The 17,448-nt window shown below is 43.2% G+C and overlaps 1 protein-coding gene across 2 annotated transcripts in view; it reads right to left on the bottom strand.

Annotated features, from left to right (window-relative positions):
* LOC110495483 (interleukin-1 receptor accessory protein-like 1) overlaps positions 1 to 17,448 on the bottom strand; it is a 398,899-nt gene that overhangs the window by 17,406 nt on the left and 364,045 nt on the right. For both annotated transcript variants that reach the window (XM_036951893.1, XM_036951894.1), the window contains exon 9: positions 11,476 to 11,622. In XM_036951893.1, the coding sequence (XP_036807788.1) occupies positions 11,476 to 11,622 (147 nt within the window). The remainder of the gene's footprint in view (positions 1 to 11,475; positions 11,623 to 17,448) is intronic.

The raw sequence follows: 17,448 nt of genomic DNA, 5'->3' as shown, positions 1-17,448 counted from the left end.
ACTATAGAGGATACAGACCAGACCATTACTACACTATAGAGGATACAGACCAGGCCATTACTACACAATAGAGGATATTAGTAACACACAGACCAGTCTATTACTACACTATAGAGGATACAGACCAGGCCATTACTACACTATAGAGGATATTACTAACATACAGACCAGTGTATTACTACACTATAGAGGACATTACTAACATACAGACCAGTCCATTACTACACTATAGCAGATACAGACCAGTCCATTACTACACTATAGAGGATACAGACCAGTCCATTACTACACTGTAGAGGATATTAGTAACACACAGACCAGTCTATTACTACTCTATAGAGGATACAGACCAGTCTATTACTGCACTATAGAGAGTAGTAGTAACACACAGACCAGTCTATTACTACACTATAGGGGATACAGACCAGTCCATGACTACACTATAGAGGATATTAGTTACACACAGACCAGTCTATTAGTACACTATAGAGGATATTAGTAACACACAGACCAGTCCATTACTACACTATAGAGGACACAGACCAGTCTATTACTACACTATAGATGCTATTAGTTACACACAGACCAGTCCATTACTACACTATAGAGGATATTAGTAACATACAGACCAGTCTATCACTACACTATAGAGGATACAGACCAGTCCATTACTACAGTATAGAGGATACAGACCAGTCCATTACTACACTATAGAGGATACAGACCAGTCCCTTACTACACTATAGAGGATACTATTAACACACAGACCAGTCTATTACTACACTATAGAGGATACAGACCAGCCCATTACTACACTATAGAGGATACAGACCAGTCCATTACTACACTATAGAGGATACAGACCAGTCCATTACTACACTATAGAGGATACAGACCAGTCCATTACTACACTATAGAGGATACAGACCAGTCCATTACTACACTATAGAGGATACAGACCAGTCCATTACTACACTATAGAGGATACAGACCAGTCCATTACTACACTATAGAGGATATTAGAAACACACAGACCAGTCTATTACTACACTATAGAGGATATTACTAACATACAGACCAGTCCATTACTACACTATAGAGGATATTAGTAACACACAGACCAGTCTATTACTACACTATAGAGGACACAGACCAGTCCATTACTACACTATAGAGGATACAGACCAGTCCATTACTACACTATAGAGGATACAGACCAGGCCATTACTACACTATAGAGGATATTAGTAACATACAGACCAGTCCATTACTACACTATAGAGGATACAGACCAGTCCATTACTACACTATAGAGGATATTAGTAACACACAGACCAGTCTATTACTACACTATAGAGGATATTACTAACATACAGACCAGTCCATTACTACACTATAGCGGATACAGACCAGTCCATTACTACACTATAGAGGATACAGACCAGTCCATTACTACACTATAGAGGATATTAGTAACACACAGACCAGTCTATTACTACTCTATAGAGGATACAGACCAGTCTATTACTGCACTATAGAGAGTAGTAGTAACACACAGACCAGTCTATTACTACACTATAGGGGATACAGACCAGTCCATGACTACACTATAGAGGATATTAGTTACACACAGACCAGTCTATTACTACACTATAGAGGTTATTAGTAACACACAGACCAGTCCATTACTACACTATAGAGGACACAGACCAGTCTATTACTACACTATAGATGATATTAGTTACACACAGACCAGTCCATTACTACACTGTAGAGGATATTAGTAACATACAGACCAGTCTATCACTACACTATAGAGGATACAGACCAGTCCATGACTACACTATAGAGGATATTAGTTACACACAGACCCATCCATTACTACACTATAGAGGATACAGACCAGTCTATTACTACACTATAGAGGATACAGACCAGTCTATTACTACAATATAGAGGATATTACTAACATACAGACCAGTCCATTACTACACTATAGAGGATATTAGTAACACACAGACCAGTCTATTACTACACTATAGAGGATATTACTAACATACAGACCAGTCCATTACTACACTATAGCGGATACAGACCAGTCCATTACTACACTACAGAGGATACAGACCAGTCCATTACTACACTATAGAGGATATTAGTAACACACAGACCAGTCTATTACTACTCTATAGAGGATACAGACCAGTCTATTACTGCACTATAGAGAGTAGTAGTAACACACAGACCAGTCTATTACTACACTATAGGGGATACAGACCAGTCCATGACTACACTATAGAGGATATTAGTTACACACAGACCAGTCTATTACTACACTATAGAGGATATTAGTAACACACAGACCAGTCCATTACTACACTATAGAGGACACAGACCAGTCTATTACTACACTATAGATGATATTAGTTACACACAGACCAGTCCATTACTACACTATAGAGGATATTAGTAACACACAGACCAGTCTATTACTACACTATAGAGGACACAGACCAGTCTATTACTACACTATAGAGGATATTAGTAACACACAGATCAGTCTATTACTACACTATAGAGGATATTAGTAACACACAGACCAGTCTATTACTACACTATAGAGGACACAAACCAGTCTATTACTACACTATAGAGGATATTAGTAACATACAGACCAGTCCATTACTACACTATAGAGGATATTACTAACATACAGACCAGTCCATTACTACACTATAGAGGATATTAGTAACACACAGACCAGTCCATTACTACACTATAGAGGATATTAGTAACACACAGACCAGTCCATTACTACACTATAGAGGATATTAGTAACACACAGACCAGTGTATTACTACACTATAGAGGATATTAGTAACATACAGACCAGTCTATTACTACACTATAGAGGATATTGGTAACACACAGACCAGTCTATTACTACACTATAGAGGATACAGACCAGTCTATTACTACACTATAGAGGACACAGACCAGTCCATTACTACACTATAGAGGATACAGACCAGTCCATTACTACACTATAGAGGATACAGACCAGTCCATTACTACACTATAGAGGATACAGACCAGTCTATTAGTACACAATAGAGGATGCAGACCAGTCCATTACTTCACTATAGAGGATATTAGTAACACACAGACCAGTCTATTACTACACTATAGAGAATATTAACCTTATGTTATATGTGTTGAATTTGTCAGCCACCGCAGACTCAATAAGGCTTCAGACTCAATAGGGCTTCAGACTATTGGGCTTCAGACTCAATATGGCTTCAGACTCAATAGGGCTTCAGACTATTAGGCTTCGGACTCAATAGGGCTTTAGACAAAATAGGGCTTCAGACTCAATAGTGCTTCAGACTCTATTGGGCTTCAGACACAATAGTGCTTCAGACACAATAGGGCTTCAGACACAATAGGGCTTCAGACTTTATTGGGCTTCAGACTCAATAGGGCTTCTGACTCAATAGGGCTTCAGAGTCAATTGGGTTTCAGAGTCAATTTGGTTTCAGAGTCAATAGGGCTTCAGAGTCAATAGGGCTTCAGAGTCAATAGGTCTTCAGAGTCAATAGGGCTTCAGACTCTATTGGGTTTCAGAGTCAATAGGGCTTCAGAGTCAAAAGGGCTTCAGACTCTATTGGGTTTCAGAGTCAATAGGGCTTCAGAGTCAATAGGCCTTCAGAGTCAAAAGGGCTTCAGACTCTATTGGGTTTCAGAGTCAATAGGGCTTCAGACACAATAGGACTTCAGACCCAATAGGGCTTCAGACTTTATTGGGCTTCAGACTCAACAGGGCTTCAGAGTCAATAGGGTTTCAGAGTCAATAGGGCTTCAGAGTCAATTGGGTTTCAGAGTCAATTGGGTTTCAGAGTCAATAGGGCTTCAGACTCAATAGGGCTTCAGAGTCAATAGGGCGTCAAACTCTATTGGGCTTCAGACTCTTTTGGGCTTCAGACTCAACAGGGCTTTAGACTCAATGGGGCTTTAGACTCTATTCGACTTCAGACTCAGTAGGGCTTCAGACTCAATAGGGCTTCAGAGTCAATAGGGCTTCAGACTCAATATGGCTTCAGATGCAATAGTGCTTCAGACTCTATTGGGCTTCAGATTATATTGGGCTTCCGACTCTATTGGGCTTCCGACTCTATTCGGCTTCAGACTCAATAGGGCTTCAGACTCAATAGGGCTTCAGACTCAATAGGGATTCAGACTCAATAGGGCTTCTGACTCAATAGGGCTTCAGACTCAATAGGGCTTCAGACTCAATAGGGATTCAGACTCAATAGGGCTTCTGACTCAATAGGGCTTCTGACTCAATAGTGCTTCAGACTCAATAGGGCTTCAGACTCAATAGGGATTCAGTCTCAATAGGGCTTCTGACTCAATAGGGCTTCAGACTCAATAGAGCTTCAGACGCAATAGTGCTTCAGACTCTATTGGGCTTCAGATGATATTGGGCTTCAGACTCAATAGGGCTTCAGACTCAATAGTGCTTCAGACTCTATTGGGCTTCAGATTATATTGGGCTTCAGACTCTTTTGGGCTTCAGAATCTATTGGGCTTCAGACTCTATTGGGCTTCAGACTCAATATGGCTTCAGACACAATAGTGATTCAGACTCTATTGGGCTTCAGAGTCAATAGGGCTTCAGAGTCAATAGGGATTCAGACTCAATAGGGCTTCTGACTCAATAGGGCTTCAGACTCTATTGGGTTTCAGAGTCAATAGGGCTTCAGAGTCAATAGGGCTTCAGACTCTATTGGGTTTCAGAGTCAATAGGGCTTCAGAGTCAAAAGGGCTTCAGACTCTATTGGGTTTCAGAGTCAATAGGGCTTCAGACACAATAGGACTTCAGACCCAATAGGGCTTCAGACTTTATTGGGCTTCAGACTCAACAGGGCTTCAGAGTCAATAGGGTTTCAGAGTCAATAGGGCTTCAGAGTCAATTGGGTTTCAGAGTCAATTGGGTTTCAGAGTCAATAGGGCTTCAGACTCAATAGGGCTTCAGAGTCAATAGGGCGTCAAACTCTATTGGGCTTCAGACTCTTTTGGGCTTCAGACTCAACAGGGCTTTAGACTCAATGGGGCTTTAGACTCTATTCGACTTCAGACTCAGTAGGGCTTCAGACTCAATAGGGCTTCAGAGTCAATAGGGCTTCAGACTCAATATGGCTTCAGATGCAATAGTGCTTCAGACTCTATTGGGCTTCAGATTATATTGGGCTTCCGACTCTATTGGGCTTCCGACTCTATTCGGCTTCAGACTCAATAGGGCTTCAGACTCAATAGGGCTTCAGACTCAATAGGGATTCAGACTCAATAGGGCTTCTGACTCAATAGGGCTTCAGACTCAATAGGGCTTCAGAGTCAATAGGGCTTCAGACTGTATATGGCTTCAGATGCAATAGTGCTTCAGACTCTATTGGGCTTCAGATGATATTGGGCTTCCAACTCTATTGGGCTTCTGACTGTATTCGGCTTCAGACTCAATAGGGCTTCAGACTCAATAGGGCTTCAGACTCAATAGGGCTTCAGACTCAATAGGGCTTCTGACTCAATAGGGCTTCAGACTCAATAGAGCTTCAGACGCAATAGGGCTTCTGACTCAATAGGGCTTCAGACTCAATAGGGCTTCTGACTCAATAGTGCTTCAGACTCAATAGGGCTTCAGACTCAATAGGGATTCAGTCTCAATAGGGCTTCTGACTCAATAGGGCTTCAGACTCAATAGCGCTTCAGACGCAATAGTGCTTCAGACTCTATTGGGCTTCAGATGATATTGGGCTTCAGACTCAATAGGGCTTCAGACTCAATAGCGCTTCAGACTCTATTGGGCTTCAGATTATATTGGGCTTCAGACTCTTTTGGGCTTCAGACTCTATTGGGCTTCAGACTCTATTGGGCTTCAGACTCAATATGGCTTCAGACACAATAGTGATTCAGACTCTATTGGGCTTCAGAGTCAATAGGGCTTCAGAGTCAATAGGTCTTCAGAGCCAATAGGGCTTCAGACTCTATTGGGTTTCAGAGTCAATAGGGCTTCAGAGTCAATAGGGCTTCAGACTCTATTGGGTTTCAGAGTCAATAGGGCTTCAGAGTCAATAGGCCTTCAGAGTCAAAAGGGCTTCAGACTCTATTGGGTTTCAGAGTCAATAGGGCTTCAGACTCAATAGGGCTTCAGAGTCAATAGGGCGTCAAACTCTATTGGGCTTCAGACTCTTTTGGGCTTCAGACTCAACAGGGCTTTAGACTCAATGAGGCTTTAGACTCTATTCGGCTTCAGACTCAGTAGGGCTTCAGACTCAATAGGGCTTCAGAGTCAATAGGGCTTCAGACTGTATATGGCTTCAGATGCAATAGTGCTTCAGACTCTATTGGGCTTCAGAGTCAATAGGGCTTCAGAGTCAATAGGTCTTCAGAGCCAATAGGGCTTCAGACTCTATTGGGTTTCAGAGTCAATAGGGCTTCAGAGTCAATAGGGCTTCAGACTCTATTGGGTTTCAGAGTCAATAGGGCTTCAGAGTCAATAGGCCTTCAGAGTCAAAAGGGCTTCAGACTCTATTGGGTTTCAGAGTCAATAGGGCTTCAGACTCAATAGGGCTTCAGAGTCAATAGGGCGTCAAACTCTATTGGGCTTCAGACTCTTTTGGGCTTCAGACTCAACAGGGCTTTAGACTCAATGAGGCTTTAGACTCTATTCGGCTTCAGACTCAGTAGGGCTTCAGACTCAATAGGGCTTCAGAGTCAATAGGGCTTCAGACTGTATATGGCTTCAGATGCAATAGTGCTTCAGACTCTATTGGGCTTCAGATGATATTGGGCTTCCAACTCTATTGGGCTTCTGACTGTATTCGGCTTCAGACTCAATAGGGCTTCAGACTCAATAGGGCTTCAGACTCAATAGGGCTTCAGACTCAATAGGGCTTCTGACTCAATAGGGCTTCAGACTCAATAGAGCTTCAGATGCAATAGGGCTTCTGACTCAATAGGGCTTCAGACTCAATAGGGCTTCTGACTCAATAGTGCTTCAGACTCAATAGGGCTTCAGACTCAATAGGGATTCAGTCTCAATAGGGCTTCTGACTCAATAGGGCTTCAGACTCAATAGCGCTTCAGACGCAATAGTGCTTCAGACTCTATTGGGCTTCAGATGATATTGGGCTTCAGACTCAATAGGGCTTCAGACTCAATAGCGCTTCAGACTCTATTGGGCTTCAGATTATATTGGGCTTCAGACTCTTTTGGGCTTCAGACTCTATTGGGCTTCAGACTCTATTGGGCTTCAGACTCAATATGGCTTCAGACACAATAGTGATTCAGACTCTATTGGGCTTCAGAGTCAATAGGGCTTCAGAGTCAATAGGTCTTCAGAGCCAATAGGGCTTCAGACTCTATTGGGTTTCAGAGTCAATAGGGCTTCAGAGTCAATAGGGCTTCAGACTCTATTGGGTTTCAGAGTCAATAGGGCTTCAGAGTCAATAGGCCTTCAGAGTCAAAAGGGCTTCATACTCTATTGGGCTTCAGAGTCAATAGGGCTTCAGAGTCAATAGGTCTTCAGAGCCAATAGGGCTTCAGACTCTATTGGGTTTCAGAGTCAATAGGGCTTCAGAGTCAATAGGCCTTCAGAGTCAAAAGGGCTTCAGACTCTATTGGGTTTCAGAGTCAATAGGGCTTCAGACTCAATAGGGCTTCAGAGTCAATAGTACTTCAGAGTCAATAGGGCTTCAGAGTCAATAGGGCTTTTGTCTCAACAGGGCTTCTGACCCAATAGGGCTTCTGGACTTCTCATGTCTGCATTGGTTATTTTTCATTTTCATGAAATTTCATTTCACATGACACACACATCACACACCACAACAACCCATGCCATCATAAGTAGGGCAACTTTCATTGGTCTGTTTTTCCTGGTCAGGTCACATGGTCAGGGATTGATAACCATGACAGCTTTGCAGACTATCAACGTGGTGAAGAGGTCCAGTATTTTAGCTCTCTCTGCATAGCAGAAGAGCAGGAAGCAACATGACACCTGTGTCTCTCTGACTGACCTTACTGCTAGCTTCCACTCCTCTGGGTACATTTTATTACAATCCAGACTCTTTTTCCAAACAATGTCACTGTGTTCACTGTGACTGGGCTGAGGTAGGAAACTGAACGCTTCCCTAGGCACAAAATGGCTCCGACCCATCCTTTATCCGCACGGCAGCCAGGCACATGAAGAATATGATTGATGCTGAATTTGAAAGGATTAAACGACGAGGAGAAAAGCCCAACATGGGAGGTGATAGCGGTAATGTTTTCCCCGTGCAGGAGAGAGAGGAGAGGAGCGGCTCCGGCCTCGGCGCACTTCAACGAGACACAAAGCAGGAAATCTGCTGCGGCAACGAGCCAGAGGAAGTGGAATTATGGGAGAGACACAAAAGAAGAGAGGGATTCCCCAGGGACTAGAGACAACACATGTCTCTCTCTCTCTCTCTCTCTCTCTCTCTCTCTCTCTCTCTCTCTCTCTCTCTCTCTCTCTCTCAGGTAAACTCATTAGAGAGGGGTTTAAACCTCTCTTATTACCACAGGTAAAGGGATAATCCAAACACTACCTGCTGAAGGGGAGCTGTTAGACCAGGATGGGCTTCTGACAACACAGAGAGGAGAGGAGAGGAGAGGAGAGGAGAGGAGAGGAGAGGAGAGGAAGAGAGGAGAGGAGAGGAGAGAAGGAGAGGAGGAGAGGAGAGGAAGAGAGGAGAGGAAGAGAGGAGAGGAAGAGAGGTGGAGAACGGAGAGGAGAGGAGGAGCGATGAGGAAGAGAGGTGGGGAAAGGAGAGGAGAGGAGGAGCGATGAAGAAGAGAGGTGGGGAAAGGAGAGGATGAGATATGAGGAGGAGGAGAGGAGAGGAGGAGGAGAGGAGGAGGAGAGGAGAGGAGAGGAGAGGAGAGGAGAGGAGAGGAGAGGAGAGGAGAGGAGAGGAGAGGAGAGGAGAGGAGAGAGGTGGGGAAAGGAGAGGAGAGGAGGAGCGATGCGGAAGAGAGGTGGGGAAAGGAGAGGAGGAGATATGAGGAGAAGGAGAGGAGGGGAGGAGGGGATAGAAGGGGAGAAGAGAAGTGAGGAGGGGAGTGGACAGGAAGAGAGGAAGAGAGGAGGAGAGGAGAGATGAGGCGAGGAAGAGATGAGTGGAGAAGAGAAGAGAGGAGAGAAGTGGGAGATAAGTGGAGAGACCAGGAGGAATCTGAACCTATATAAACATCTCTTTCTATACAGTAAAGTACAACGTCCCCTTTAAGAGAGAAACGCATGTAGGTAGATCAGAATCTATTTCAGTTGAACTGAATCACTCATATCTGAGTGGTTACTGTGTGAGGGAGTGAGAGAGAGAGAGTAAGAGAGAGAGAGAGAGAGAGAGAGAGAGAGAGAGAGAAAGAGATAGATAGATATAGAGATGGAGATAGAGAGAGAGATAGAGAAATAGAGAGAGAGATAGAGATAGAGATAGAGAGCAGGTATGGGTGAGATTCGGAGGTAGAATAACCAGTGACTCCTTCCTCTCCCTCCTCTCCTTCCTCTCCCTCCTCTCCTTCCTCTCCCTCCTCTCCTTCCTCTCCTTCCTCTCCCTCCTCTCCTTCCTCTCCCTCTTCTTCCTTTCTCTCTGAGGTCCAATGAGGCGAACTTAAGAGGGCTGAGAAGGGGAATTGTTTCCGTCCCGCGTCTTCCACCACCCTCAGCATCCATCCCTCCCACTCTCTGACTCTGAAGTAAAAGGCCATGACTGACGCACACATAGCTTACATCCATCCATAGCTGTGGCTGCATATGCATACTGGCAGGCCCACAGAGAGTGAGAGAACCTTTGAACTCGCTATTAAAAAAGTGTTCAGGGACTTTGAGCAGGAACCTCTGGGCTCCTTCCACATTGTTCTGAATAGAACACAACCTACATCGTCAGCCGTGAAAGCTAGAAAACTGCAGGGGGAGTTGGGCTCATTAGCATTCCTACATAAGTAACGTTTATAATAAGACACAAGTTATTTGTTATCTTTATGTTAAGTCATTACTCATCCCTAAGCGATGATCAAGTTCAACCTACTGCATGATTTAAATAAAGTCAAAATTAAATCATATACAGTATTATATGCTAATGAGGGTTACGTTCATTTCACAACTCGGCAAGCTCATGCATCTGTAAAGGGTGTGTGGTCGTTATGCAAGACAACCCCTGCAAACACCCATTTGAATGGAGACTTAAAACCGCTTTGAACCGAACCTGATCATTCTGGTGCTGTCAGTCAGACACAGAGAAGAAAGAGGAGAAAAAAGGATTTTCCTGAATGGCTTGTGATGGTGATGAAGTAGAAGTCCTTGTGGCCAATGAAAGAAGAGCGTGAGGGGTGAGGGGGGAATACAATCCAGGGAAGGAGTAATCACCCAGTCCTGAGCGTTAAAGAGAAAGTATGTGTCTCTCCCTCGTCTCTCCTGGGAGCCACGGCCATGGGCAACACTATGTGGCTTATTGAAACTGATCCCTTTAAACAGAGAGCAAATTGAAAATCTCTTTCCCTCTCCTCTCTGCTCACTCGGGTGGCGCAATTAAAGGAGACAATTGCTGTTTAGCATTAGGTTTAAGGCTCTGGCTCTCTTTTCTCTCCTCTGTGGCGCCTTGAAACCATCCATTACTTCAAAGCCCCCCACTTCTGTCCCAAAGCCCAACACAGTACAGGCCTGGTAATGACTTTCATAGACATGTCTGATGCCTCAACCATCCAGGCAATGTGATTGGTGGAAAATGGAGGGCTGGGGGAGGAGAAGAGCAAAGCGGAGGCAACCTTTCTCGGCTAATGACACTCTCCAGTCTCCACACAGCGTCCTTCAGACACCCCAAAAGTCATCTTGTTCACTGAATTCATTGTAGCCCTAGCCCTCCACTTGAAAGACTCATTAAGGGAAATCAAATGAATCCGCCAGACCAGATTGATGAATACTCCTCCTTAACTCATTCACTATTCAGCCACACAATTAGAATTCATTGCGGTTCAATTTAGAACCCTTAAGTTCTTATTTCTATCTCAAGATAGGATTTGTAGAAAAACACATTTTCCTACTTTTATAATGAAATGAAATCCCCTTTCGAGCAATGTCCCGAACAAAATATTATGCGAAGCCACATGAAGCAAGACAGATAGACGGTCTAAATGTCCTGAGTATTACCCTAGTCCCTTTTGGTGACACCGAAACAAGTTGTTTGTCATCTAGACCTACGCTCTAGATGACAAAGGTGCTACATAGATCCTAAAAGGGTTCCTCCTGGAATCAAAAAAGGGTTCTACATGGAACCAAAAAGGGTTTTCCTATGGGGACACTTGAAGAACCCTTTTAGGACCCTTTTTTCTAAGAGTGCACTGTAGACTTCATTCTGGGTTTATAATGGGTGTTGTTGGTCCTAGTGTGAGTTGAGAGTATCTCACCTCCGTCGATGTCCTCGCTACCAAAATGGTTCCTGTAGAAGAGCATGAGCTCCATCTTGTAGCACTTGTAGAGGGTCACGAGGCAGATCAACAACAACAAGATGGCCCCCAAGCCTCCCGCCAGCTCCACTGTGTACATAAGCTCTGCTGTGAGAGAAGGGAGGGGGAGAGAGAGAGGGGGGGAGGGAGGGAGGAAGAAAAAGAGGAAGAAAAAGAGATAGAGAAGACGATAATGTTTACTTCACTAATCTTTCTTTATCAAATCCAAAAAGCAAGCACACTCACCAAATACATCCTCAAACACAGCATGGTGTCACTGCTTATGGTCTCTGGATACTTCATTAGCACAGAAGCTACATAACATGATTTAGAACATGAGGGAGATCAAGCCAGACTCCAGCTAGCTGCTAGCATGCTAACAGGGTTCCTAGCTACCACTCCCATTGATTAACCTTCAACTATGCTTATGCTTAGCTAAGCTAAGCTAACCAACCCAAATCTTGGGTCACTGAGTCCTAGTTCATCAACTATTCTATAAGTAGCCCCCCCCCCCAAAACAATAATACTTTGCGCGAACTACTTCTCCTAAGACGGACTCTATTTGGTGATTAGACCTCAGCAACGCACCAGCCCAGGTCAGCCATAACCTGAAGGCCCCAGCTATAGCACACGACTGGTCAGGAACTGATGGTGACCTCCCGTTGACAAGGGAAGCTCCATTGAAGGTGTGAGTGTAACGCTGTAAGGGCACCAAACCGAGCAAGCCAAGTCATTAGAGCAGGAATATAATATAGACTGGCACAAGGCTGTGTCCCACAGGACACCCTATTCCCTATGTAGTGCACTACCTTTGACCAGGGCCTATAGGGCTCTGGTCAAAAGTCATGACCTATGTGAGGAAGAGGGCGCCATTTGAGACAATGCCTCGGAGAGAGGTGGAGCGAACTCTTTTACCCCCTCAGCCATCCATCATCCTCCCAGAGCTGACAGGATCTCCCAGGACCATCAACAGTAAACTCCATGAAAAACACTGATCTCAGTAAATACACCCCACCACAACTCTGTCCGTCTGAAAGCCTGAGTGTCGAGGTAACTCAGGCACAATGCTATCCTTCCCGGGTTCCATTTAGTATCCTATAGTACTGTACATTGAGGCTGTGGCAGTGTATGGTAGTGGAGTGGCTTCATACTGTAGGTTTAGTGGAGGGGTGTGCACTGCAAGACTCTGGTTCTGCTGATTTCCGTCCTTATCTTTTAACTAGGGACTGAGTTCTACTGCCAGTTGTGTGGACTGCTAACATGAAAGCTGTCTACTAAATTGATACATTTTCAGATCAATGTGTCGTGTTTTCCTAAGTTCTCGGGGATCAAACCCTTTTGGGTTCAATAAGAAAGAGCCATGGTGGGCAAATCATCACTCTTCAACGCTGTTTAGGCCATAAGATCTACATTTTTCTGAGACATAACAAGGACAATGATGTTTTCATCTCGGTCTATAACCAGAAGGACCTGAAGAGACCTTCGCTAGCCAAACAGTAGACCACAACAATACACAGAGATACAGTTATTATTCTGGTCCCTAGAAGCAGTTGAGATTCTATTCATCTTGTCTCAAATCCCCCTTCTTTTAAAGACTCCTTCTGAGAATATCTATAGCAATGGCCTTTAATTTCAAAGATACATTTAAGCTTTAAAACATTCCCTGGACTGAGACAGCCATCTCTGTAAACATCCCAGGGCCTTGAACATGAGACCCATCAATATCTTTTATAATAAGAATAAGAGATAACGACCCAGGTCGCAAGCTGATCCATTTTCAGAATTTGAACGCTGCAGAAGTGTTGTTTTGGTGTGAGACAGCCATCAATGGTAAGCCAGAAGTGTTTTTCTGGTGTGAGACAGCCATCAATGGTAAGCCAGGAGTGTTTTTTTGGTGTGAGACAGCCATCAATGGTAAGCCAGAAGTGTTGTTTTGGTGTGAGACAGCAATCAATGGTAAGCCAGGAGTGTTTTTTGGTGTGAGACAGCCATCACTGGTAAGCCAGGAGTGTTTTTTTGGTGTGCGACAGCCATCAGTGGTAAGCCAGAAGTGTTTTGGTGTGAGACAGCCATCAATGGTAAGCCAAAAGTGTTTTGGTGTGAGACAGCCATCAGTGGTAAGCCAGAAGTATTTTGGTGTGAGACAGCCATCAGTGGTAAGCCAGAAGTGTTTTGGTGTGAGACAGCCATCAATGGTAAGCCAGAAGTGTTTTGGTGTGAGACAGCCATCAGTGGTAAGCCAGAAGTGTTTTGGTGTGAGACAGCCATCAGTGGTAAGCCAGAAGTGTTTTGGTGTGAGACAGCCATCAATGGTAAGCCAGAAGTGTTTTGGTGTGAGACAGCCATCAGTGGTAAGCCAGAAGTGTTTTGGTGTGAGACAGCCATCAGTGGTAAGCCAGAAGTGTTTTGGTGTGAGACAGCCATCAATAGTGATTGTCAAGCAAATAACTGTCATTCTCACGGTAATTGACCGTTAATTAAAATAAACACATTTAGCATCTCCTGGCTTCCACACAGCCTACAAGCCACTGATGCAGATCTTTGGAACATCTACATTTTAAAAAGTTTAATAAATCCATATAATATAGTCTACACATTCACAATAAACCCATTATTTATTTTAGACAGGTTTAAAGAAGCATGATATGGGGAAATGTCTATTTGAGAAGAACAGAATAGCAGACTCTGAGTTGTCCTTGTGTTAGGTCCTGATCTGGCTATGCCAAATGGCTGTGAGCTACACTAGTTAAGATTTGCTTAGAATTCTGTGGCATTATTTAATAGCATGAAGAATACAATTGAACATAGCTGAATAAAATAGAAAATATATTTTCTCCAAACGATTTTAGGGAGTGCTCACATGCGGCTATTCTGTGTGGAGGTTCACAAAGAAACAGGAACTCCTACAGTATATGCTTAATTTACAGTTATTAATGTAACCTGTTGTTCTACAAATGTTGGGCGATATATTTAGATTTTTAATACATTGTAAGGCTGCATGATGCGACTCTAATGATGATTTGAAAAAAGTTGCTTGAAAGGCCTGAGCTCTGCTTTGTTTTTTTGTGCGCACACATCGGGGACGCAACTGTGCACGTCCTTATCCAATTCCGATTCCATATTGAAGATATTGGGAGAACTGTCCACAGGCATTGTTTCTTATGCTGGGCATCATTCACAGGTGATAATATATAATTCACAAGTGACAGGCTAATATTGTCACCCATCACACTATTCTTGATTTAATCTGGTCTTTACATATACTAAATAATATATGTGTGACATTTGTTTGAATTTAGAATGGACCATTATCATGCACGTGCCTCGAAACAGGGGCAGAGGGATAAAATACATGTCATCTATGTACTTAAATAGAAAATGGAGGAAGCTTTTCCCGTGGACCATTTTCCTGCCAGCCAGGTGGGCTATACTCCTATTGTAAAGAGTAGCAATGTGCTTACAGTTTTTTTCGATTGCTAAACGACAGTGGACACAACTGGAGTCACATGTGCAAAACTCTAACTACAGTCTGCACAGCAGCAGTTCATGTGGACCAAACTCTAGTTCGTTTTTCATTGCTTGAACACAGTTTTCAAAACTCTACACACTTATCCCATGACTTTAACCACAACCTGCACAACACTGTGGATTTACAGCACTTTGTTCAAATGCTAACACACTGCTGTCACAACTGTGAACCACACATTCAAAACGGAATTGATTTCAGCCTTGTGCCTTTCAAACACTGCTGATTGCAATTTCAGCTGAAAGGCTAAGCAGGTGTCTTGTTTTAGACTTGTTAGTGAACACACACACATATTACAGTATATATAGGTAGAGCTCAGAAAGACTCATTTTGGAAATGGAACAAGGAAGATGGGTTCGTGGAGGGAGAAGGGTGGCAGGGAGAGGGCGGATGCGTGGAGGAAGACAAAGAAGACAAAGAGCTGTTATTTCAGATGAAATAAGGGCTACACTTATAGACCATGTCGTGAACCATGGTCTCTCATTGAGAGAGGCAGGGTTGAGGGTGCAACCCAATCTGCAAAGATCCACAGTGGTATCTGTAATGCGAATTTTCCATCATGCAAACAGGTGAGAGTTACATCCTTACAGTAAATGAAAACATTACAGGAATCTATTTTGTATTGCAATTATAGAATATTTACACAGATATATATTACAGTAAGTTTGACTGTAAAATATATTTTTACAACAGGACCCAAAGGCTGCCCCCAACAGGGGGAAGAGGAAAAATATTTTCAGATGCGCAGGAAAATGCTATTGTTGACATGGTTGTTGTCAACAATGCAATAAAACTGCGGGAGATTCAAGATAGAGTGCTGGGTGATAATGATATATTTGAAAATGTTAATTCTGTCAGCACAACAACTATTGCTCGAGTCCTAAAGAAACACCAAGTTACAATGAAACAGTTATACACTGTACCGTTCGAGAGAAAGAGTGAACGGGTAAAAGAGCAAAGATACCAATATGTCCAGGTAAGACGTCTGAGGTTACGTACACAGCTATACAAAATATTTACAGTAAAAAAAAACACTAGCATTTCTACAGTAAAACTGTGCACTTACTGTTTTTCAGAGAGTAATGGAGGTGGAAGCACTGGAAAGACCACATTCATTTGTATTTATTGATGAAGCTGGATTTAACCTTGCCAAAACACGACGCAGAGGAAGGAATGTTATAGGTCAAAGGGCCACTGTGGAGGTTCCAGGCCAAAGGGGGGGAAATATCACCATGTGTGCTGCAATGGCCAATGATGGTTTGCTTCTCAACACACCACTCATTGGCCCATACAACACAGAAAGGCTTATAGCTTTCCTAGAACAGCTCTATGCTCAGCTAGTGCCAGCAGAACAGGGGGAGCCAGTAAGAAACCCCCAAGTTTTTGTCATAGTTTGCGATAACGTTGCTTTTCACCACTCTGCAGCTGTCACAGATTGGTTTGCAGCACTTCACAGATTTATGGTTTTGTACCTGCCTGCATATTCACCCTTCCTCAACCCAATAGAGGAGTTTTTCTCTGCCTGGAGGTGGAGGTGGAAAGTGTTTGGTTACCACCCACATGACTCTTTTGGAAGCCATGCGTGCCGGATGTGAGGACACGAGTCCAGAGGACTGCCAGGGATGGATAAGGCACTCCAGAAGGTTCTTCCCCAGGTGCATGGCAAGAGAAAACCTGTGGCCTGATGCTAGAGAGAGGCAGGATTAGCCCCTCAATTATTTGTTTGAATTACAGTATGCACTTTTAGTTTCTACCTTTTTTTTCTCATTACTGTAATTCCGTAAATTACTACAGACTATTGAAGCAAACTGCTAATTTTCATTTACCTTAAAGAATTGTTATGTTCTAAAAAATGTAATAAATCATGTGAAAGAATGTCACTCTTTTCTTTGAAGAAAATATTACTTTGTATGAAGTCACTGAAATTGTTCAAACTGTAAAGATGAAAAGTTTGTATTTTCTGTATTGGTGTTTGATGCTAGTGTTTTTACTCTCAGTGTGTTCTGAGTGACAGTGTGTGTTATCTCAGTGAGGGTTGTGCATAGTGTTTGGCTGAACTGACGGTGTTTTGAGCCATGTGTTAAGAGTTGTGTTGCTTGGAATGAGTTTTGCAGGTGATGTGAACTGTTTAGCTCAGGTGACTGTTGGTAGTGCAGACTGTAGTTAGAGTTTTGCACATGTGACTCCAGTTGTGCCCACTGTCGTTTAGCATTCGAAAAAAACTGTAATATTAGGAAAGTTGAGAAATAAAGATAGTAGGCCTAGCCTATAGAAAGTTGATGGTATCTTCCTCTTTTTAATAGAGGCCATCAATCTGTTTTCTCCCACAATTGCATAGCCAATAGAAATGTTGCGCAACATGAGCTCATGGGCTCTCATGAAGTGTTTGATTATATTTTCGATAACAT

This window comes from Oncorhynchus mykiss, chromosome 18 (assembly GCF_013265735.2).
Source record: "Oncorhynchus mykiss isolate Arlee chromosome 18, USDA_OmykA_1.1, whole genome shotgun sequence".
Classification (NCBI taxonomy): domain Eukaryota; kingdom Metazoa; phylum Chordata; class Actinopteri; order Salmoniformes; family Salmonidae; genus Oncorhynchus; species Oncorhynchus mykiss.
Note: the sequence above shows the minus strand (reverse complement) of the source record. Positions and strands in the feature narration are given on the sequence as shown.